The 24454-nt window shown below is 42.2% G+C and overlaps 1 protein-coding gene across 5 annotated transcripts in view; it reads left to right on the forward strand.

Annotated features, from left to right (window-relative positions):
• The window catches only part of ALKBH8 (alkB homolog 8, tRNA methyltransferase), a 67925-nt gene extending 52510 nt beyond the window's left edge, over positions 1-15415 (forward strand). For 4 of the 5 annotated variants that reach the window (XM_044442225.1, XM_044442228.1, XM_044442227.1 and 1 more), the window contains 2 exons: positions 13120-13269; positions 14744-15415. In XM_044442225.1, the coding sequence (XP_044298160.1) occupies positions 13120-13269; positions 14744-15298 (705 nt within the window). In that variant the 3' untranslated portion in view covers positions 15299-15415. Of the gene's footprint in view, positions 1-13119; positions 13270-13408; positions 13641-14743 lie in introns of those variants that run through there. The other variant, XM_044442229.1, reaches the window with a different exon arrangement.
• The last annotated feature ends 9039 nt before the right edge of the window (positions 15416-24454 follow it).

Genomic DNA, 24454 nt, shown 5'->3' on the forward strand with positions numbered 1-24454 from the left:
GTAGAGCACTAACATTTCAGGAAGAAAGTTGTAACATATTCCTCTTGTAGCAGGGACGATTTTGTTTGTTTGTATTTACAGGATCATTCAAAAGTGTTGTCTCTGACTTGCAATCCGAAGTGGTCCAGTACAGGAGTCTAATACCTATACCTTGGTGTACTAGAACTGCCATTTTTAATGCAGTGGTGCTTTATCAGCTGCACTGCTTCCCAGCATGTTTCTGGACTCCACTGAGACACCACTTTTTTACAGTTAAAGGCCCAGATGGTGTGCTGATGGAATAGCTGAAAGCCTCTATCAGCGCGACCTGTTTGCACATTGCGATCCTCAGGAGGGGCCTTTGGTGCTTCTCCTTGCCTTGTGAAGTGTGCATCTAGCTTTTCCTCCACCTTTTTCTTGACTATTAGGGGCCAACCCTACTGTGAGGCACTGGGGCAGCTGGTTTTGGGTCTCAGCAAAGAAGGTTCAACCAATACTTATTGTTAATCCCTTACTGTTGTAGGTTTATCACTTGACCAGTCAGGGGTACTATAATCCTGGACTATGGGATGTGGAGAGGTACATTTGCTGTCCCATGTTAGGCCATCCTTGTGGGCAGCTTGGTTCTTTTGCCATAATATGGTCAGATGCAAATGAATACCATTCTGTAGAGACACTTTGTGTGTTGTCTGATGGCCTTTGCATCATCCATGCGAGCTAGGCTGGCACAACATAATAACCCTAAAACTGGAGTGTGGTTTGGTTTGGTTTTTAAAAACTAGCCATTGTTGCTGCCTTGTGCTGTGGTTTCATCAAAATAATTTTATTTCTTTTGTTATATTCATGGATAACTTGCTATAGGCATATTAGATGATGTACGACATTGTGGGGAACCTTGTGGTTGTGTAATAGAAATGACTTAATACATATAAATCTAAATAATGCCTCTTCATGTGAAAAGGTAAACAAGCTACCTTATCGTGGAGAAGAGCACAGCCTCCTCACTACTGAGCATGTTTACTACTTGCGTGGATTTTTTGTTTGTGTTTTAAATGTGTGTGTGTGTGGGGGGGGGGGGCATTTTAACTGTGTGAATTCACCAGTGTAGAACAGACAGGTACATAACCACAGGAGTCTTTTGCTTCACTCTGCTGCACAGATGGACCCGCCTTGTAGAATAGCAGTTCCTTGAATTTGGTGCAAGACTGCTGCCGTAGGCTAAGCATCTGCCATGGAGAGGGGACAGATCCCTCTCCCTCTGTGGCATTGTAAGGCAACCTGGAAGGGGGATTGGTAGGGAAGGGGCCCTTTAAAGTGCCAGCTTGCTCTGGCTGGTGCTCTGGTGGTGCAGATGTTGGCACAGATGTTGGGAGGGCTCTTGTACACGCTTCTCAGTACACCTCAGTGAGGAGGTGGGATCCCTGCCTACTGTTCTTGCTGTTTTTTGTGCGTCCCTTTGCTCTACCTCTGAGGGGAAGAAGAGAAAGCACAAGAAGCCACTTGTTCTGTTTCAGCTAGCCGGCCCTCCGGTCTTAGTGAGGACCTGGTGATGTTGAACCCAGTGAGGTATTGCTCACACCAAGGCTTGAGTGAATTAGGTTCAGTGGATTTTGACAAAATGGAAGACGGATTTCCCAGAGATGGTAAGAAACAGAGCTTGTTGCTCCAACAAGGAGCAAATGGTGACCCAGCCTAAAAGAACGAGTTTGGCTTCCTGCAGACTGTTTTGGTGTGGTTTCCATCTGAACTTGAATTTTTGATCATGGATCATATGGAATGAATGACATAGCATTGATATTCTCAAGGGGCTTTCAAGGCAGCCCTGTGTAATGGAAACTAGTGATGGATTTCCTGAGCTGGCCAGAGGAATGACAGGACTTGCCCTTGGGAACCTCTGATACCTTCTCAATCAAAGTGTTGCTTTATTAGGAACTGAAAAGGTAGAATATCTTGGAAATGAAGGACTTGAAACAGAAGACAACAAAAAATAAAAAATGGGGACTCTACTGGGTATTCTCTATTTTTTGCCAGTGAGAGATGGACTTCTTCTAGACACAGAGCCTTTCCCCCTGAAAGGTGACGTGACTCTCTATGAGGGAAAACAAAACACTACGTGAAAGAAATGTTAAAGGTCTGACTCAGAACAAGTAAAGCAAGGGAATTTCTCTCTCACTGTGGCTGCATGCTGTCATCTTTCTTGCTGTGTTTGTATGCATTTGCCAGAATTAGATTTGCTTCCTTGAGACTCTGATGCTATTAGTTAGAGCTGAGAGGTTTCTCTGGGGAGCCACATAATTTCATTTAGTGGCTGGCTTTCAGAATTAGATGTAGTTCTCTCTCCATCAGCTTTCCGATAAGTTGCATCAATCAGGTTTCAATAGACTTAAATTATCTAATTCCACCAGGTGGAGTTAGTTATTGTGAGGTAAAGCTGAATAACCACAAATCTATTGGCCCTTTCTGTTCCCTGAACCTGGACAAATAATTAGTCTCTATTGCATTATAATAATAATTAACTTTTGCATCTTTCTGTCTACATTATTAACTTGGTAATAGAAATAAATGGGACCACTGTTGAAATACAGCCTCATGCTGGGGTAAAACCACAGTATTTTGATTTCTTTCCTTCACAGTCATGAAGAAATGCAGACCATTTGGTAAGTCGAAGGAAAGGAAAGTGGAGAAACAGGCTGTTTCTTCCTATTCTGTCTCACTCAGTTTTGTGTGGAAGACTATTACAGAAATTCGTATGCCCTGCCTGGTTTTTGGCCCAGGAAAAAGCACTATTGAACTACTTTTCATGGTCATTTTCAAGGACTGGAATATATATTGAATGGTTCCATTTTGTGAGCCATTGTTTTATTTTCTATGTTTGTTGGCATGTTCTTGCTGGGATTTGGAGTGATTTAGTCTCTGAAGCTTGGAATAGTTCTCCAGCAGCTTTATTCCTTCCAAGTATTTTCAGAGCAGCATTTCACTATTATTTCAGGTTCTTCTTCATAGGATTCCTCTTTGAAGGAGGCTGTCATCTTTTTATCTCTTCTGTATAGCTCTTCTGTGGATTGTTTCCACCTTCTCTTTGTATTTTCTTGCCGATATATTATGTCCTCCCGTTGATCTTTCAGCCTTCCTAATGTAGGTTTGAATTTCCCTGTGATTTCTTGGATCTTCTGGATTCTCTTTGGCTGTTCTCTTCTATTTCTTTGCACTGGCCATTGCAATCGTTCTTTTTGTCTCTGTGTGATGGTCACTGAAATGTTTCATTCAGGATTCTGACCCTGTTTCTGACACCTTTGCTTTTGCTTCTCACCTGTCCTTTGAAATGGTGAATGTTTCTGCTGTCATCCATCTAGGCTTTTCCTTTCTTTTTGCTACAGGAATTGCCTTTTTCTTTTCTTCCTTAATAATGTCTCTGGTAGCTCACAGTCAGTTTAGTCCAGTAATGTAAATCTATCCTTTATAACTTTCAGTTCCTCAGGAATGGTGCTTTATTTTGGCATTATACTTCTGACTGTGATTGTTTTCAGCATTACTCTGATTTTTATCATTTCTTGTTCATGGTTGCTATCACAATCTGTTCCTGGTCTTGTTTTGGTAGCAAGAATATAGTCTCACCATCTCCTACTTTTAATTATGTAGTGTTTTTAATTTCTGCATTGGTCATCTGGTGAAGTCTATTTGTACAGTCATCTGTTTGGTTGTCCTTGGTATGTATTTTCAATAAACAGCTTGTTGACTTCATGGAATTGTGTGAGTCATCCCCCTGCTTCATTTTGCCCCTAGCTAAATTCTCCCACAATATTTGATTCTGTTTTGTTTCCTACTTTTGCATTCCGGCTACCTATCCTTTTCAGCATGGCTTGTTTTGATGTATTACCAAGTTCCTCTTGGACCCTTGCATAAAAGTTTTTAATTTCTTCTTCTTGGAGCATAGACTTGAATCATGGTTATATTGATATCTTTTCTGTGAATTCTGATCGATGCGATTCAGTCAGATTTTGCCTTCTAGCCCCTCATTGCCTGTGCCGCATCTTGCCTCGGCATTAGAGCAACTCAGAAGAAAATGAGTTTATCATTACCGGAGTAACACATTTTGTGTGTGTTTGACTGAGAATGTCCCATTCCAGTCCATTTCCTGCTTAATGGTTTTGTTTGCCTTGATGCATACTTCTCACTTTCCATGTTCCAACTGTACGTGTCCTGCAGCATTGGACTTTCCTTTTGCCCGTGTGCATGTTTGCTGCTAGACCTCCTTTCAGCTTTGTTCTAGTTGTGTCATGAGTGACGGTGCTATTCATACTTGTCCTTTGTTCTTTTCCAGTGGCTGGTTGAGTGCCTTCTGAGCTGGCAGCTGCATTTTCGAGCACTATCTCTTGTTTCATTTTAGACTGTTTTATCATAGGGTTTTCAAGGTAAGGAAGTATTCAGAAGTGATTTACTGTTGCCTTCTTCTGCACAGTACACATCGGCCTATTGAGCATCACTGCTGTCGTCTGTGAAGGATCCTCCACCAGTGTTGTCCACTACCACAGCTGCCCAGTAGCTGCCCTGTAGCTGCCCTTCAGGAGTTCCTATGCCCCCTGTGCCCCATTTGGAAGAGCCATTTCTGTGATGTTTTAAGAACATTGATCCATTACATTCTGTTTCCTGCTTATCTTCTGATGTCCCTGATTGCCCACCAGCTGATTCTACTATTGTGGAGGAGTCATACTTGTGGCTTAAGCTTGATTTTTTTCCATTGATAAAAGTATTCTATTTCTGCTTCCTTGCGCCATAATACCTTTCCCAAGGTCTGTGGCTGTATAGAAAGTCACTTTACTAATGAGGTTGCCACTTCCCGTGGAGTAAGACAAGGCAGTGTACTTGCCCCTATTCTATTTAATTTGTACCTGACAGACCCTCCTCATGTGTATGGGTTATTGCCCTCCTATCCACCCAAGGATACATGGATAAGTGCCAGAGTATTGGTAGTTTTTCTCATGCAGATTTGTATCTACTAAAATTTGTCTTAGTTTGTATGCAGATGAAGCAGGCCTGATTTAAGGCTGTATCTTAAGAGACTGCTATGAGTTTTCCTTACTATGCAGTAGTCAGTAAAAGTAATCTTTTTCTCTGAATGGAAGGCCCGATTTGTCTGATCAAGGGGGCTTTAGAATTGAGGGATACCTATATAGCCTTGAAAGTATGGTTCATTAAACTGTCTCTTGGCTAGGGCAGGGAAGCAGCCAAGAGACAGTTTAATGAAAGCCCAGCAGAATATGGAGGCAATAACAAACTTCTTTGTAGCTCAGGTGGGAATTTTTCCCAGCAGCTGTCCAGGTTTTTAAGTTTCACAGTGTGGGGCCACTGCAAAAAAAAAAAAAAAAAACAACAACACTGTCCCATGTGTTTTCCAGGCAAATTGCTCTGCCTGCTGAACAGAGTGAGCAGAGCTGCCATGCCTAATCTCAGCGTGCAAGCAAACTCATAGAAGAGAAGAGGGTTGTTTAGATCAGTAGTTGGCAGACCGGCATCAGTCCGTGGGAGATTTCCTGCTGGTCCATGGGGTGGGGGGCACATGCTGCTCGCCATGGACCAGCATGGGAGCTGGCAGTGCTTCATCACCTCTGGCATCACATCCGCAGTGGGTACACTGGTGCCACTGGAGGTGGGGGGGGGGGAGAAATGGCTTGGTGGGAGCTGGCTGGTGGGAGTCACACTGTGCTGATTTTGGTATTTTGTTCTTCTGTTGGAATTTTTTATTGGTTGTTTTGGAGAATTTCCTTCCCCTTCCCCTTTGTGTTTGGAAATATACATAATACACATAATACTGTATTATGTGTATGGTGCTTTTTCTTTCTGCCTCAGCAGTCCCCAAGGTAGTTTTCATGTTTTCACTGGTCCCCAGTGTGGAAAGGTTAAAAACCACTGGTTTGGATAATGTAGCCCCAAACTGTTTAGGACTTTAAAAGTAAGTACCAGAGTATTGGTAGTTTTTCTCATGCAGAGAAGATTGCTCTGGTCTGTGTTTAGAATCCAGATGACTCCAAGCATTACTTGTGCTTTCACATGCTTCCATGTTTTCCAATCAGTGCTGGATCCAGGGTCTGGAAGGCCGTTGGGCAGGACTACTGTGAGTTTACCTTTTCACCAGCATTGGCTCCTCCTGTTCCTGCTCCTCCTCCACTTGTTTGCCACTGGTTTGCTTCTCAGACAGATGACCAATGAGCCTGAGGGCAGTGCTGTTCACTAGTTTTAGTTCACAGCATCACTGGACAAGAGGTACGTAAAGAAGTAGATCGCAGCTATGAGGAGAAGAAACAAGTTTGTTGTCTGTGGGTCCTTGGCAGGTGCCTAGACCTGCTGAGCTTTGACATCAACCTCTGATCCCATCTTTTCTGCCCAATTTATTTATTTATGTGTTTATTACATTACTTCTGGTCATGACTGGACTTGTTCTTGTTTGGCCCTCTCTCTTGGCCCTGGGTTCTTGTTTGCAAAATGAAAACTCCCAGGACAAAAAATGTTGGTGCTAGTATCACTTGCAGCAGGCGCTTCTGTTTCCTCACACCGTATCTCACTTAGTTCCTGTGCCCTGGGCTTAGGCAGCAAGTCCCTGTGCTTACTGCCTAACTACTCCTTTACTTGCTTCCTTATTGTGAAAGTCTTCTTTGGTCATTCCCCAGACTTGTCTTCTTCCACTTACTGTTCTTGAGCTCAGGTGGGCTGCCATGTGGCCGGAGACCATCATGCTGTACCCCTTGCTCAGTGCAGGACTCCAGGTAAAGCCATCCTCTCAGATGGCTGTCCATTTGCCTCTTGAATGCCTGTATATGTCCTAGGTCATTGGCTCCATTGTCAGTTCTTCCTGATGTTCGGCCAGAACCTGGCTTGCTGTAACATGACCCTCTGTTATTCCATGTCCTGCACCCTGCGATGACCGAGAAGAGATCTTACCCTTCCTCTCTGTGATGCATTTCAAGTACTTGATGAGTGCTATCATATTTCCCCCCAGTTTTTTCTTCTCGAGGCTAAACATGTCCAGTTCTTTCACTCTCTCCCCAGAGGGCTTTGTTTTTAGGCCTTACATTATCCTTGTTGCCCTCCTCTGTCTGCATCTTTCTTGAACTGTGGTGCCCAATATCGCAGATGAGACCTAACCAATGATGAGTAAAGGGGGCTAGTATTACCATAATAGTATATCATAAATAGTAAATATAAATAGTCTATCATACCATGCACAGAATATTTGTTGGCAACCATATCTGTGACTCAGGTATATGTTCATTTGTACGAACCCTTAGTGGAATTCAGCTTTGCTATTCACATGCTCTAAAGCTGAGCCTTGGCATTCCAATGAGATTGCAGGACTGGCCTATGTCTCAGATTAAACCTTGATTCTCATGTACAAGAAAATGAGTTAATTAGAATAATTTTAAAGTATCCTCTGACAATCCTGATAAAATCACTACACCTGTTTAGCAACAATAAAATACAGGTTTGCAATAATTATCTGTGTCTAGTCATTTTGTGTATGCATGCAGTTTCCTTTCACTATTTATATCAAAGGCTAATTTAATCTGAAACCAGCATCCCCTTTGCATTTTTCCCTCTGTAGCTCAGCTGAAGTAATTGATGCTCCAAAGTCCTCTTTTTGAAATGCAAGATCGAATCTTTTTGCTCTGGGCAGGGGATTCACTTTAATTCGTAGGATGTTACAAGTAAGCCTGACTTCACAATTATTTGATATAATTTAGATGCAAATTAGGATTTCATATTCTGGCTGTCGTATGCCTTATTCTTCTTGGTTAGCCTAGCTGCAGCTCATTACATTTCATCAGAGTACAGTGTTGCCCCTTTCAAGGTCATTTTAGCATCATCTTTTTGATTGAATTCCTGCTTCCCAATCAATTTGTACTGTACATACTTGGAACTAGGTGTGATTGAAGTTAGTGGAATATTTTCTATTTACAAAGTGTGCCGCAGTGAAGGACCATCCTTTTTCCTGCTTTAAAGTGTTAGGATGAACACACAAGCCATTCCAGCATTACTAAGATTCTGAAGGGTTTCCCTCATGATTTTATTTAAGAAATGTATGGTTTAAACAGCTGTGTTGCTGGGCTGGTTGATCAGAAGGTCGCCGGTTCGAATCTGCACAACGGGGTGAGCTCCCATTGCTCCGTCCCAGCTCCTGCCAACCTTGCAGTTCGAAAGCATGCAAATGCAAGTAGATCAAAAGGTACCACTTCAGTGGGCAGGTAACAGCGTTCGGTGTTTAGTCATGCTGGCCACATGACCACAGAGACTGTCTGCGGACAAACGCGGGCTCCCTCAGCTAGGAAACGGAGATGAGCACTGCCCCCTAGAGTCAGGCATGACTGGATTGCACGTCAAGGGGAAACCTTTATCTTTTTACCTTTTATATTCTACCTTTCAGGATAAAGCTCTGCTGCGGCTTATTATTTTATTTTAATAGGAACTCTGCAACAGCACAAGACAACCTGCAGCACTCACAGACATTCCATTGCACATGCAAACCCCAATTTGGAGTTGTTATGCTGTGCAAGACCAGCTTGCATGAGTTATGCAAGGGAGAAAACAGGCCATGAGTAATTACACAGCCTTTGCATAAGCCATGCTCACTTGGTTCACGTGATTATGTGAAACCCTGAGTGAAAGTTGTATATCAAAAATGGTGTTTGCACACACTTCACATATGTCACAGCCTGGTCTCATGCTGGCTGGGGATGATGAGACTTGCAGTCCCAGGGACCATCAGGATGGGGAAGGTCCTTTTAAAGTATGGAATATTTCATTTTCTTCTTGAGAAGCCATAGATCCACTACATAGGCTGCTAGTCACCCACCGCTACCACTGGCAGCTAAAGTCATACAAACTACGGAGTTAAATCTTTACTGTTTATATATATATATCCCCCACCACACACGCACAGACACATACACTGTTAACATGTAGTGCATGACTTGTACCAATTTTGTAAAGAAACCAGGACCAACCTGACCATTATCATTGTTGTGTTGTTGTCATCACCATCTTTTTATTTAATTTACATTGTTATCACACTATAATATTGAAAGCCATCAAGATAAGAAAGATATGACAATCTGGAAACAGAATCTTGGTGAAGAGATATCACCAGGTCAATGGGAAGTTTTTTGGAAGAAAGATAATAAATTTACTGCCAGTCAAGCATTAAGGGTAAATTGGCATAACATGGTTTATCAGTGGTACATTACTCCAAAATATATTGGAAAAATAGATAATGGAAAATGTTGGAAATGCAACAGTGTGGATGGGACTTTCTATCATATGTGGTGCACTTGCGAAATAACACAAAAATTTTGGAATTGATTCATGCAGACATGCAGAAAATCTTCAAAATTAAGTTTCCTGTGAGTTCCAAGAACATGCTTTTGAATATGTTCCCTTTTGAAAAATATGTAGAAACCCTTTTGAAAAATATGTAGAGTTATTTAAGTATATGACTACGGCAGCAAGAATCTCAATAGCTTCTATATGGAAATCACCAGAGCCCCCAGCTATTGAGGAATGGAGAAATAGATTAGCAGAATATGCAGTGATGGCAAAGCTAACCAACTATGCAAATAGAAGACCGTTAGAAGAATTTAATGATAAATGGAAATTTTATTATGCTTAGCATGATTAATGGAAGTTCAGGGGAGTTAGGAAAAGAAAAAGGAAAGCAGTATCTGTTGATGTAAAGAATAACTATTTCTTTTCAGTAAACTCTCATAAAGCGTGAGAAGATAGAAAGAGAGTTGGTTTGGGGGTTGTAAAATAGGCTGTATATATTTAAAATTTCCTTTGCAATCTTGTCTATTCTGGTTATCTTGTTCACTTTAGTTTGATCTGTTCATATTAGTTTTTTTCTATTTTCTATTTTATGTATGTACATATGTTAGGAAAATAAAAACTAATTAAAAGAGAAAACATTGGCAAAAGAAAAAAAAATGTTTAATTTACATCCCACCTTTCTGCCAAAAAATAGTGTGCAGGGAGGCTAATAATAAAATGCAGATTAAAATAAAAAATTACCATTAGGCAGAGTGAAGCCGCCACGTCAGGCTGCAGATGCTGCAGAGCAAAGCTCGGCCGCATGTGCTGTTAAGAGGACAGAGCAGTGTGTGCCACTTGGCGGGCACACACTCCTTTGGCTGGCCAGAGTCCTCAGGTGCAGTGCAGTGCCTTTGCCAGCGCTGAAATAAGATTCAGCTGCCAGTTGAGCCCATTTCTGTTCATGGAATGGGTGGCTCATCTTGTCCTTGGTCTTGGGCAACAGAATGTTAAGGGAGCCGATTGTTAGCCTCACTGCATCCCATCTCTGGAATTAACATCCCTTACTTTTTGTTTGGCATACATCAACCTCTGCTCAGATGTCTGTGCCTGAAGTTTTTATTGATTTTCAGTAGCCTATCCGTTAACTAACTTAATCCTTTGTGGATATTGCATCTATAGCAAGCTGCTGGTTGTAGCAATTTGCATTGTTTCCAGTGCTGTTGCTTGTTTTGAATGGCAAGAAATTAGATATACAAAGTTATGTTGCATTTTTTGAATTGCAAGAAATGACATATAAAAAGTTATTTCATCATTATCTATAAAATGCTTTGATTTTAAGTGATTGGATAGGTTTCTATAATGTGTGATGGTTGTGAATGAATACTGATTTTTTTGTGGCTTGGATTCTAATAATTCCTCCGTGAACTGAATGTTGATCTTGTAGCAGAATTGTAGCTGCCGTGCTCCCTATGCAGAGTGTTGTACCCCTGTCTGCTTTTCAGTGCGGCAGAACTCCCGAGAATGAAATATGTGTGGGCAGGGTGGCAGATGCAAAGAAGGGGTCGTTGGCAGAAATTCTCTTTGTCCATTTTAACTAATGGAAAAACAACTTACACACTAATCCTGTTCTTCCTGGGTAAAGCTCTTTCTCCAAATTGATAGGAATAACTCTGTACCAGCTGCTTGTACTACAATCTTGTTGGAGCTCCAGAGTTATCCATGAGGCAGTTTCAGGCTGTTTGATGCGATCTTGAAGCCAAATGAGAATGTTGCAGCAGCATTTTCTTCTTGGGTTTGAAAGCTGAAATGATATCTCCTGCTGTGAATCTCTGTATAAGGCTTGTGAGTTTATCCTCTAACAAATGCAGAGTTGAAAAAGCACGGCATTTCTCTGTAAATTAATAAGTCCTATCCTGGCTTCCCCTTGACATTTTGTAATACTTGGAAAAGCAAAGGGCAATGCAAATAAAATGTGACTAAATAACAGCAGCAACAAGAGTGATTGTTTACCCCATTACGGCTCTTCCCTCTCTCTGGACCCCTTCCACCCAAAGGTAAGCATCTCATTGCATGGGTTCAAACAACACAGTAACCCACACTCAAGGGGTGAATAAAGTTGATGAAATGAGGGTTATCATGTTGCCTGAACTCAGCTGAGATCACAAACCATGGTGAATAGTGCACAGCTTGCAACTCAGCAACAAACCAAGGCTTCTCTTCATGGATTGTTTATACTTAACAAGCCAAGGATTGTTAGCACAGCTGTGTTCCAAGAACATGATAAGCCACATTTCAACAACCTACCTGAATCTCATACTGAACCCTTGCATGTGGGTTATCATGTGTCAACCCAGTCATGGTCTTCTCCAGCATTTGGGAGAGGGTTGCCCTGCATCATGGGGCTTTTTCTCCCCAGTAGTCATGCATTCCACCTGGATAAGATGCAACTGAGGAGTGAAAAGGGAGTCCTTTAGCTTTCTTAACTGCTGCATTGCATTTGTCTCAACAGTGATTGTACGAACACTGGTTTGAGCTCTCAAGAAGCATGACAGTTCTGCAGAACACCTGCATGCTGCCTCTCCCCTTGATTTCTTTCTGAAAATACATAAACACATACTACTTGTGCACTTCTCTAATATAGTGTGTTTCTGCTGCTGCTGCTATTCTAACTTATATCCCATTCTACCTGCAAGGAGCCCACAGTGGTATTCATGGAAGGTCTCCTATTTTATCCTGTTGTTGCAAAGGTCTGAGCAGAGCACAGAGGCACTGTGTTTCTCTAGTTTCTCACTAGCAGTGATGATTTAGAATTAGTTGCTTGGTATCCTCCCTGTATTAAAACAGGTGTAATGCACTTTCTGTCTCCAGTAAACACAAATAGTGCCAGCAAATAAGTATTCAGCAGTCTGAACTTGGCTCCTATTATCCAGCTGGTAGCCAGATAATTATTCTATAATTGAAAGAAAATGTAATAATCTTGAGGAAAAGTAAAGTTAGAATGCAGGTGGCAGGTAGAAAAGCAGCTGAGGGGCTCCTGGTACAATAATGGACCTTGACCACTGACAGTTACATTGCTTTTGTGAAAGATGTGCAGAAGAAACTGTACTGGTGCTTGGTTTGAAGGCAGCGGCAATGGCTAAGCATATGAATACAGCTTGGTGAAGGGAAGGTTGTAGGAGCAAGGATGGGGTCTGTTTCTGAAATACAGGTTTGGAACTAGTGCTGGGTGAAGAGTTCTCTCTAGAACCCATCTTCTGAACATAGAAATTTTGGCAGGGCCTTGAGAACTGGCTTTGTGAGCTTCCTGTAAGGTGGCTTACATGTCCGCATGTTGCAGTCCTCATTTGAGGATCTGTTCCATGCTCTGCTTCTATCAGAGGTTGACTTCATTGTTACAACAAGTAGCACATCTTCATTGGTTGATTCATATAATGCAGTTCCCTTTTATGGGAGGTACATCCGGCCCTGTCTTTCTACTCCCCTAGGGGACAAGCAAAACTTTTCCAACAGGAATATGGCCTCATTTCACTCAATTTTTGCACTTTAGTTCCCACCATCCCCAGTTAGCAGGGACACTGACAGAAACTGTAGTCCAGAACATCCAGAGGCTGCCAGTATTGCAGTGGAGGCTGATTTAAATATTTAGTAAAAATCTGAGGTCCAGTGTTGAATTAATTTTTAAAAATCTACAGAGGAAAAAATTGGAATCCTAATCCTCAGTGTTGTGGGAAAGATCTGTCCATAAGAAACTGAATTCCTGCCCATAGGTTGTTCCTGCAAAATGCAGATGGTGGTTGGGTTCATACCTTGCTGATGTACTATTCTTCCCATTGGCTTTTGCAGTTTGGCTGTGATCGTAGCAAGACTCTTGTGGACATCAGTGGCAAGAGGGGGTTTCAGGCCTTTGTGTGTGATGCACTTTCTGTGCCAGTACGAAGTGGCTCCTGTGATGCCTGTATCTCCATTGCACTCATCCACCATTTTTCGACAGAGGTATGTTAAACTCCTGCCCACAATATTTTGCAGCAATCCATGAAGCAATATGCCACCTGTTTCATGGAAGTCAAGGCAGCTTACAAAATGGTCTTGCTTCTTCTCTCTGTTTTATCCCTGCAACAATCTTATGTGGTAGGTGACTGGCCCAATGATCATGGTCTGGTGGGGACTAGAACCTGGATCTTCCGTATCTCTGTGGAAGTCACAATGGCACACTGGCTCTCACAGTGGGATTATCTGAACTCATTGGCAACAGTACTGAAAGGTCCTCTGCGGAGGTCTGTACCCATATCCACTCCCTGATCTATCTATTTTTATGAGGATATTTTCATCCCATCCAATACGAATCGTCTCTGGACGGCTTACAATATGATAAATACATCAGTCAATAGCAAGATAAAATGCGACTGAGGATATCAATAAAAACATAATTAAAATATTGTAGCTTTAAAATACTGTGTAAATACAAAGGTCTTGACCTGGCGCCAAAAAGCATATAATGTTTTTTATGAAAAGATGCCAGAAATTGAATGCAGAACATGTTCTACCGCTGAGCTATGATCCTCTGCCCACATCACTGAAGAAGCATAACATGCTACACCCAGAAGGTAGACAGTCTGCTGGTGGTTTACAGACTATTTCTTTAAATGTGACATAGGTATCTTGTGAAGTTTCTGCAAAACCAACCAATCCAGCTGGTTAGGCTTCAGTGGTTAAGATTTTGCCAGTAACCAAACCTCAGGTGGCTAACATGGAATAGTTTCAGCAATGTGCAATTTCCCTGTGCTCATTGTGATTACCCCACAGAGTGCTCAGGTGTTACTTCTCAGCCACTGATTGGCTAAGGCACAATGATGCCTAAGGTTTGGACCCTGGATACCAAAACACTTTTGCCCAGACAGATCTGTTTGCACACTCCAGTTCATATCCTGCTATCATCTCAGTGCACTTACTGAGCGTAAGACCTTCTCAGGTGCGAGAGACAAAGCCCAGCTTAGCCTTCCCCAGTCTATTGCCCTGTGCATGTGTTGGGCTGCAATTCCCAGAATCCCTTCTGGCATTTGTAGTTCAACACACCCAGAAGGTTCCAGGCTGACCTAGGCTACGGATTGCCTTGTTACAAGACTTTCAGAGTGCCTCCTCTCCACAGCTCTTACTGTTCTTATGAAGGCGTGCCTTTCAATAATATGTTCACGTTTATTATTACAGTGGCTGATATTTTTACAAAATGTGTCCCGTTTTTTAACATTTAGATACTGGATTTCTCTTACTGTTTTCATTGAGGTTGTTCATTGCCTCAGGGGGTGCAAATGTTCCAATAAAGAAAGAGAACAATACAGCTGCTTCTGATTGTTTAAATCACATGGAGATTATTTAAATCACAACATCATTATTTTACTGTTGTTAGTCTCAGTTGTGGTCCTGTTGCTGTTGTCTTCAGACTGATTTAATCTGCTCTTCCCTTGAATAGGAAAGAAGGCTGGCTTCTCTTGCTGAGTTAGTTCGGTTGCTGCGGCCTGGTGGAAGGGCACTCATTTATGTCTGGGCTATGGAACAGGAGTACAACAAGCAGAAGTCTAAGTATCTGAAAGGAGAAAAAGCTAGTGATGGTAAGGCAGAGAGTATCATCAGTGACTCCCTAAAGGGAATGGGCAAGAGTAATTACGAGGGATCAGGTTGCCCCAATAGAAGCCGTAGTCAGTGCAACAGCCAGTGCTGCAGTGCAACCCAGAGCATTCTTGCCAAGTTGCCAGTTCATACCAACAGAACTTCCTTTAACTCCCAAGACTTGTTGGTCCCTTGGCATCTGAAAGATGGCTCAAAGAAGAAAGCGGGCCATGCCGAGCCTCAACAGCCTCTGGCTGGCTCTCCAAAGTCACATGAATCGACTCCTGTTTTTCATCGTTATTACCATGTTTTCTGTGAAGGAGAATTGGAACTGATGTGCAAAAGGATAGAAGGCATAAAAGTGCAAGAGAGTTACTATGACCAAGGAAACTGGTGTGTAGTTCTTGAAAAGCAGTAGTGTTAATGTTGCCATTTTTAACATGAAGATCTTGTACTGGGTTTCTTTGAAAAGCTACTATGATGGCTTTGAGTTCTGCCTTTTATTTATAAAATAAATGCTGTTTCTGCAACATAAGTGGGATTTGATGGTGCTGATTTGCTTTCTTGAATTATGACTTTGTAGGAGAAGTGTTTGATTACCCTGTCTGGCACCAAGATTTTGAGAGAATTTCAGATTTTCATGTTGTTTAAAAGGGTTTTAGCTGTCATGCTACAGAAAGCAGATTGAAAATTTTAATTTGTGTACTATCTTTCCATATTGTGATTCTGAAGACAATTTCACAATCTGTACAAATGAAATAATATACAACAAAATAATTGGTAACAGCGGTGTTGGACCTCCAGTCCATGAGACTAATCTGACCTCCTTGGAGTCCCAGTGTAGCCTTCTGGGGTTCCCCAAGTTGCCATGCCTGCTTTCCCTTGACCAATTGCTTGGTGGTTTCTCCATTTTTGTGCATTTTTCTCCCATTTTAAAATGTTGAAATGGCTCTAAGGCTTATTTACTGGCAATAGGAACTTTAGACTAGACTACAACTGTATGTTTGGGTTTGGGGGCTGTTTCCACCACTGGAACACTGTTCCCATTAGTGTTTCTGAACTTGAATTTGGCCCTCAGACTGAAAGAGGTTGGATACCCCAATTTACAGCAGTTAATCAAATGAAAACAAAGCCCCATTGAGGATTGTTCCTTAAGAAACATCATTACAGCTATGCTAGCACAGTAACAGCAAGGGGGAAAAGAACAGGGGCTCTTAGAGGAACTATGATTTTATTAATTTAGGCAGTCTTCCTTCCTTCATTGTGATTTTGCAAGGTAGCATACTTGGCTCCCACCTTTTCAAATAGGGGTAAGAAAATTATCCACTAACCTTCTTGGGATTTTGAAACTTTCTGGTTCATCATGTTAGCTGCGAAAAATAAAAAGTTAAGGAGCATGCAATAATTGAGTCAGGGTAGGAAGAGGAATATAATTTTTGACCAATTCACCTCATCCTAACCAATTTCACAAGGTGGCTGTTGGGAGGATAAAATGGAGCTATTTAAGCCACTTTGGGTTCCTCACAAGAAGGAAAAAGGCGCAATATAAACAACAACAACAAAAGAATGTATCCCCTCAAGAAGCTGGGTCTTTATACTGGCCATGTAGAATGATTAGATTGATGCATGTGCTAAAAAGCAGGGGAATACAATGGCAGGATTGGGGAATGTGCAGCCTTTCAAATGTTACTGGGCTACAAGTCCCATCAGGCCCTGCCCAGCATAACCAATGCTGAGGGCAGCTGCAGCAAATCAGCATCTGGAGCACCACTCATTGACGACTCGTACACATGAATTGCTGAGACTGAGGAGCTATAAGAGTTGATGGCGCACAAGATACTTCACTGCCAGGATAGACACACTAGTACATGTCCTCAGAGCAGCTTTTAGAATGGTTAGCTTGCGGGTTTTGCCCCTGCACGTCTCAGCTGAGCCACTCTTAAGATGCAGTGGCTATTCTGCCAGTACATGTCCTTGTACTGCCTGTTTAAAGCTTTATATAATGTCTCTCGCAGAGAGCTGTCTCACTGGGCCTTGTGGCTGCATTTGCAATAATGGAACTTAATGCAAAGAAAAGTAATTGGTTATTGATTTATTTTTAGGATTCAGCCAACAGAGCTAGGAATATGCAGGCTTAAAGGCTCAAGAGATTCTCTCCCTCCACCCCTCTTGATTACTAAAGAAAGTAATATCTTTCTCCTCTCCTACCCTGACCATGTAAAATGCATTGATGAGACAACTTTATGATAATGGAGGTACTCTTCCAACTCTTGCCAAGCCTTGGAGCAGTCATGGCCAATCTGATACATTATGCACTTTTCCGTCTTAATTAGGCACATATTTTGTTAATTCTGCTCTGTTTGTATTTATCACATTGTGAGGTACCTTCTGTTCTATCACCTGTTCATTGATGGAATTTGGGAGGTACCATTCCCCCAATTATATTTATTTGCACTTTGGCAAATTTGCAATTCCAAAAATGTCTAAATCTCCCTAAAATGCACAATTTTGCATTCTGTCATTTGGAGGAAATGTAGACTTTTGGTCAGTGATCTTTTATTGTTTGTTTGTTTTCTATGACTAAATTTGCTTTTCTAAAATTCCAGAAAGTAAAACTGACAAACAAAAACAACTAGCAGGTCTGGCATCTGTGTGACTTGGGAAAACTCAAGCAAAATGCTTTCAAAAATCCAAACTTTTTTGTAACCATTGCAGGATTCTCTGACTTATCTATTAGTAATTTCCTTCAACTGTCTAGAGCATTTATTTTACTTTTGCACATTTTCACCTATGTTTTTTCACCATAGTGGTATATCCCTTTGAAGGGTGAAATTTTCAGGGTCCCTTTCAAGGTAATGCCTTTCTTAGACCAACTCAAGGCCCCAGAAAATGCACATCCTTTCTAGATTTCTTCATCAGGCAAGCTGTTACATAAAGCAGGTTGGCAAGGGCATGGGGGAAGAGTAGGAAAACTATCTACCTTCCACATTCCAAGGATCCTCCATGTTTTACCTAAGAATGGAGACAGTTTTGAGTCACACCTGGAAGCTGTCCTTCATCTCAGTCCAGCCTTGGGCCCATGCAGTTCCCTAGCTGACTGAGAAACCAGGCAGCTCTTCCCCTCTCTAATCCTACTGCATTTATAGGAAGAAGGTGCGGATCACTGATGGTAGAGCATGAGGTCATAAATAGCATCCTCTCATCTGCTTATGGCTTTCTCTTTTTCAAATGACTTAAAATGCTTTTAGCATTTTTAGTGCTTATTCTGTAGGGATGTTGGGCCACCTTGTACTCAAGAGCTGAATTCAGTGTAGGACAAATCGCTGGGGCCATATTCCAGTGGTGGGAGGGGCAAACTACCAAATATACTAGTCCATTAAAGCTGTTATCACCTGTAACTAAATCTTAAGAGAAGCATTTCAACATACTTGAACAGAAAAAACGGCATCGGAAAAACTAGGAACCAGGTAAAGCCAGTACTACGGAAGCCTGGAGGACCAGGCTAAGTCCTCAAGTAGCCGGATTTGGCCTGCAGTTCAACAGCTCTCCTGTGTAGCACTGCTTCACTGTAATGCCATGCTCTGCAGATTTTTACCTAGAGTAACAGAGTGAGGATATGTCCCATAGACTCTGCCTGGAGGGTCATAGGATGCTTAGGATTCCCAGATTCAAGGCTGGGAAAAGAGTTAGATCAACCTTGGGGAAAGGGTGGAAGGGACATTTTTGAGGGTGGGAAGGGAGAAGACTGGTGTTGACGGGATACAACTTAACCTGATGGCACTACAGCTTCCTTCCTTCACCTCCAGAGTGCCACAGTTAGACAGCTGAAAGTGGCTGTCTTGTGAAACAAGAGGAACAGGGAGCTCCTCCTCTGCATAGGGCTTGGAAGCTTATAAACATTCCCCTTAGCTCACACCCTAAATTGCATCAGGTGGAAAATGGGCCATACTTTAAAGCTCGATCAGATTGATCAAGCATGGATCAAATGTCTTGAGCAAGTCCTGACCTGCCTTCCCTTGGGTTCCAAAATGAAATACAGTCCTTCAAAATGCAGTTCTTTTACTGAAACACCACAGTTAAGAGAACAATTTAAATCTAGATAGCCTTTTACCAAAGCTGGAAGGGGAAACCTCTGCTCATGTAAAAAGCTGAATCCAAACTGGAAACTTCTCTTTCAGGAAGGTTGCTGGCTCAACCCTCACGGGGACTCACTGTTAGAGAGCAATATGGCATGACTAATGGAACCCCTGCAGCTGAGCAGTTTCTCTCTCCCACACTTCCTTGCAGAGTCAAGAACTGGATCCTGCATTGCTCCCCCTTGCCCCTGTTAACCTGTTCATCTCTTCCAAAGCAGATTGACTCTCACACTCTGTGTGAAAACCTTAATTAAGCAACCTTGAAGGAGCTTCAAAAGGAGCCTCCCCTTCCTGCAGCAGCAGCAGCAGCTGCTCTTCTTCAGAATTTGATGAGGAGTCCACCTGCACAGCCTACTGTGAGCAAGACTGGCCCACTCTCTACAGTTGAGTTCATTTTTGCAGTTAGTATCCCAATAACCCAGACCTTGGAAAGCGAAAGGGATGAATGATATCCGTGATCCCCTCTCCCCAACCCACCTCGCAACAGGTGATATAATCAATGAGCACCAAGTTGCTGAGCTCAGCTCAGTGTCTCCTTCAGCCTGCTGCCTAAGAGGAGGTGCCCACCTCGCCTATCCCTAAGCCTGGCCTTGCATCCAGAAGGTCCTTAGTTCCATCTCCACCACCTTCAGATGGCAACTAATATCTGTCCAAAAGAGCATCATTTCATTAACAAGAGCAAATATTTTGCACAGATAACCAATTACACAGCTTGTTACTGTCCTTTTTCTGGCCTCCATCTGTAAACATTATTTCTCGTTTGTTGCATGTTCTTTTAAAGAAACCCTCACAGGTTAATGTTTGGGATTGCACTCCCAACATCCTTGATAATGGACCAAACTAATACACCAAACCCTAATGGTAATCCTTGTTGTATAGATCGGCGCATCTGGAGAGCAACAGGTTGAAAAAGGTTGCAAGAAGTCAGTGTACCTCTTAGAAGAATGCAGAAAAGACAAGAGAGGTTAGGTTAGCTATTTGGAGCTAAAACACTATTAATAATAATGAATGCTGTATTACTTGTAATAATGATAATAAAAGCTTTTATATTCATTCTAATATATTTATTGTGTATTTTAACTTTTTAAAAACATGATAAGTTTGATCCAGCATGGCTCATCTTGTGTTTTTCTACCTTTCATTATGCTTTTTACCAAAAATGAAAGTATTTCATGGATAGGCTTTTTAAACATTACAAATAAAAATAATTTGAAGTAATTGAAAACATAACCATTTCATAATCTTTTCTGTGCTTAACTGTAGCCCGTTCCCCCATCTTTTTCTGCTGCACTGTACAATGTCACTATCTAAATATTTATATTCTGTCTGTTCCTAGTGATTACAACTTTCTATTATAGGGTATTCTTACAATATAGGTCTCTATGTACAAGAGATGACTTTCTGATGTCAAATAATGAGCAAATACATAGCATCAGAAGCACTTGAAGAGAACCTTGAGTTCAGGATCAGAAACTGTGGATTCTTATCCACGAGTCTTTCACTTGGCTGAAAATGTACCCAGATACAAAACAAGTTATCGCTGATTTGAATCATATGGGTGATCTTCCCCCCAACCCTCCCTTATGCTGCGTCTCTTGGCTCATCTTAGAATGAATGGTGTCAAACTCTAGAACATAATGAGTCACTGTTACTGGTTTTAGTAGGGGCAAAAGCGCCCTTTGGCAGCCAGAGATGAGGTCATGGGTACTCAGCTGCCTGCCAGTTCTGAGCTGTTCGGATGGAGTGTGCTATAATAATTGAACGGATACATAGAAATCTTCCAAACATTTACCCCTTCTTGTGGAGGGGAGGACATGACAGTAGCAAGTGCTGTCCACTTAGGAGTAGTATATCTGTATACAAGTTCACGTTCAGAAAACTTTGACCAAGAAGTACAGGGGAAATGCATACCTAGTTGAGACAGGGTGAAAGGATGGATTAGGAAGATGCCTTTGGTGAAGGTCAGCAAAAGATCTGTGCTTAATGAGGTGACACACGGACTGGTAGAAAAGCTGGAAGGCTGGGGCAGGCGTAAAGTGAGAGAACTGGGTTATTGCGGCAACAGCCGAGTTTTAATGGCGCCGGATAAATGAGCATGACAGTGGGAAGCTGAGACAAATGGCAGCCAATTAAATGGAGTCAGCCCAGTGGAATGGGAACTGAGAAGGGAGCAATTAAAATAAATGACCACGGTAGATATTAAATATAGCGCAGAAGCACATCCATCTCTCTGCATGGCAGCAGGCAAACAAGAGATTGCTCAAGTAGGTTGGAAACAGACAGTTGCAAATGTCTAGGAATGCTCTAGCCAGAGGCTACAAAGGTGCACTGATTCTGCTCCCCCCCCCCCACAAAACACACATACACTTGTGCACAACCTGGGACACAAAACTGGAAGTCTTAATATGGCATTGTCTGTGAAAGGATGTGAAAACTCCAGGGATTAGCAACAGTACATTGGATGCATCATGCTGGTTATATTTAGATCACATGGACAAGCATTTTCCAGTCTAGGGTTGCCAACTGACCTTAAGAAAATGACCTGACCTGCTTTTGTGCTTTTAACAGCCGCTTGGTATGCAGAAATTGACAGATGCAGCTTTTTGTGCCATGGAGATAACGGTGATTGGTGATTGTGCTATTTATTTCTGAGGCATGAATGCTTTTGCTTTTTGTAGCCAAAGGTGCCCCACCCATGGATGAGAGGGAGATAACAGCATGCTCCTGGCTTTCAGGAAGATGACAGAATGAGAGAGAGAGGATTGATATAAGAAGAAAACTAGGGTGGGGGAGTCCCCTTCAAAGCAGCTTCAAAAATCAGGTCAGCATGCTCAGTGGCAATGGAATGTTGACTCTTGGGGTGGGAGGAACAGAAAACCAGGAAGGTGGGTGAGATGGAATGGAGTGTCGCAGGAAGGACAAAGATGACTGATTTTCCCATTTGCCATTGGCTCATCTCTCCAGATCAAGCTTCCTTTAAAGGCGCAGCTACAAAGGCTAGCTGAAAAGCTGACAATGCTGCTTCTGTCAGGCAGCAGGATAATAGAAGTTATTCCTTTTAAGCAAAACAAAAAAGCAAAAATATCTTGGGTTTACATGAAAAATGTTGGCACATTCAGTGTTTAGATGAAGTGAAATCTAGAACGTGGGGTGCAAGAGCAAGGATGACTTTTGGCATATCTGAAGTTCAGACAAGTAGAGGGACTTGTTTATGGCTAGAAAGGCTGTGATGACCTTTCTAAGTTGACAAATGTGATATGGTAATGATGGTCCCTCTTGTTATTCCTAACAAACTGCATTGTGACACATTTAAATATGACTTCTGCATCCCATGGAATTAAATGCCTGTGTAGATTGTAGTGCTTGATCACTGAGTTAGGTGCTCTCCCCTTGTTATTTCTATTATCTGTTTTCTGTGGAAATAATACGAATGTAGCATGGTGAAAGCAACTAGCCAGTGGTCAGAAGTACTGGGTCCTGTTGTCCAAAACATCAGGACGGTACCAGGTTGGAGAAAATGGAGCTAGTGTTACTGGAACAGCAGGGTCAGCTTTGGGGTGACTCCCAAACTCTCTAGGAGACTAAGGAAGTGGATTTGATCTCTGCTATAAGGCTCCAAGGGAAGCTTAGCAGTAGGGAGGAGTCATGGCTCAGTGGCAAAGCAGCTGTATTGCATGCAGGAAGACGCAGGTTTTTATCTCTGGCCTCTCCAGGGAGGCTTGTGAAAATTCCTGCCTAAAACCCTGGGAAGCTACTGCTGGTCGTTGCTGACAATACTGGGCTTGTCAGGATTTCGGACCTGCAAAGAATGACTGTCCAGATCCAAAAGGGTGTGTACAGTCAAGCATTCAACAGTTTGTTTACAGCAAACAGGTATTCCTAAATTACCACAGTACTGCAGGCTATCCAGTTTAAGACTGACTACGAAGAAACAAAGCATACACAGAGAGTTTTATGGAGTTGGTGTCATGCATTGCAGGGAGAAAAAGGAGACTTTGAATGAATGATATGCAAGAACAATATAGAAGCACACAAGGAAATTCCAACACATAGAGAAATCATGAGGCATTGGTGCTCGAAGAACAGATTAACACTAAAACCATCAAAAGTTACAGCATTCATCAGGTTTCAATGTTTGCTTGTACAGTCTGAGATAAGAAATCCCATACAGACAAAAAGGTAAACGGTTGGGTGTTTGTGTTTTTAGACAGCAAGGGAAAAGCAGCTGGTGGATTCTCCAGCAAGGTTGCATTTGCAGCAGTATCTCCTTTTTAGCTCCGCTCCTTTTCCTGTAGAAGGAACTGGAATGGGAAAACCCTGGATATTACTGGGGGTGGGAGTGTGAAGGAAGGAAGGCAACGATTTCTCTATTCCAAAACATAAAACTATTACTTTTATGAGGACAACTCCAACAGTGCAGGTGGGCACATTTTCACAGCGCCCCTGCTTTCAGAGACCGGCCCCAAAGGGTTCATAAGCACACCTTTGGGTAAAGGGGGGCAGAGAGGAATCAACACTCCTCCTTGTGTAGGCTCATAAATTTGTGAATGCTTAGATTTCTTGTGTAGAATAAAACTCTTGCAAGAGGTGTTGGAGGGTCTGTCTTGCTTGGGAGGGGACATCCAGCTCATGACAGCAGCTGACCTAATTATGAAGTGTCTGGCATTCCTGCTGTCTAGCTCTCAAGCAACAAGAGCCACCCAGATGGTAGAGGCAGAATCTTTTTGGAAAGGGAAGGAAGCAGAAGATGTTTCAGTTTGAACTGAAGTCTTCACATGGACAGATGCTTCTCCTGCATCTCTAAGGGAAGCCTACTTTGGTTTGTGCTCTTGTAACCTGTAAAGCTCTAATAAAAAAACTGTGCTTCTTCTAGGCTGCTGGGAAGGAAAAGAGGGAGGAAGAAACCTGCTCACAATACTATGTTCCTATGTAAAGCTTGTGCTTAAACATAAAAAATGCTGTGCTAGATCAGATCAAAGGCCAATCCTATCCACACAGCATCGTATTCTGCATGGTGGGGAACAAGAATTCTGCAAGCTGGCTCTTAGCACAATTACACTGCCCTCTGCTGGTGTTCAGAGGCACACTGCCTCTAATATTGGAGTGACAAGTAGCCATCCATGGCCACTTTCTCCATAAATTCGATCAGCTCCTTTTAAAGTCATTGGCAGCCTTTACCACACCCTGTGGAAATGAATTCCATCATTTAACAATGTGACATGTAAAGAATTACTTCCTTTTATCCATCTTGAATTGCACCATTCTGGTCTGGTGTCTCCAGTTAAAACAGAGCTGGTAACATGCCCTGAGAAAGACCACTGCTGGAAAGCTGTTCCCCGCTATTTTTGTGTACAGGCTTTTCATTTTTTAAGACCACATATTGTTCATTCACTTTGTTTATAGGCCAGTGCAACGTTTCATAACCTACTTTGGGGAAA

The sequence above is a fragment of the Varanus komodoensis genome, unplaced genomic scaffold, assembly GCF_004798865.1.
Source record: "Varanus komodoensis strain SLA01 unplaced genomic scaffold, ASM479886v1 scaffold4, whole genome shotgun sequence".
In the NCBI taxonomy this organism is placed as follows: domain Eukaryota; kingdom Metazoa; phylum Chordata; class Lepidosauria; order Squamata; family Varanidae; genus Varanus; species Varanus komodoensis.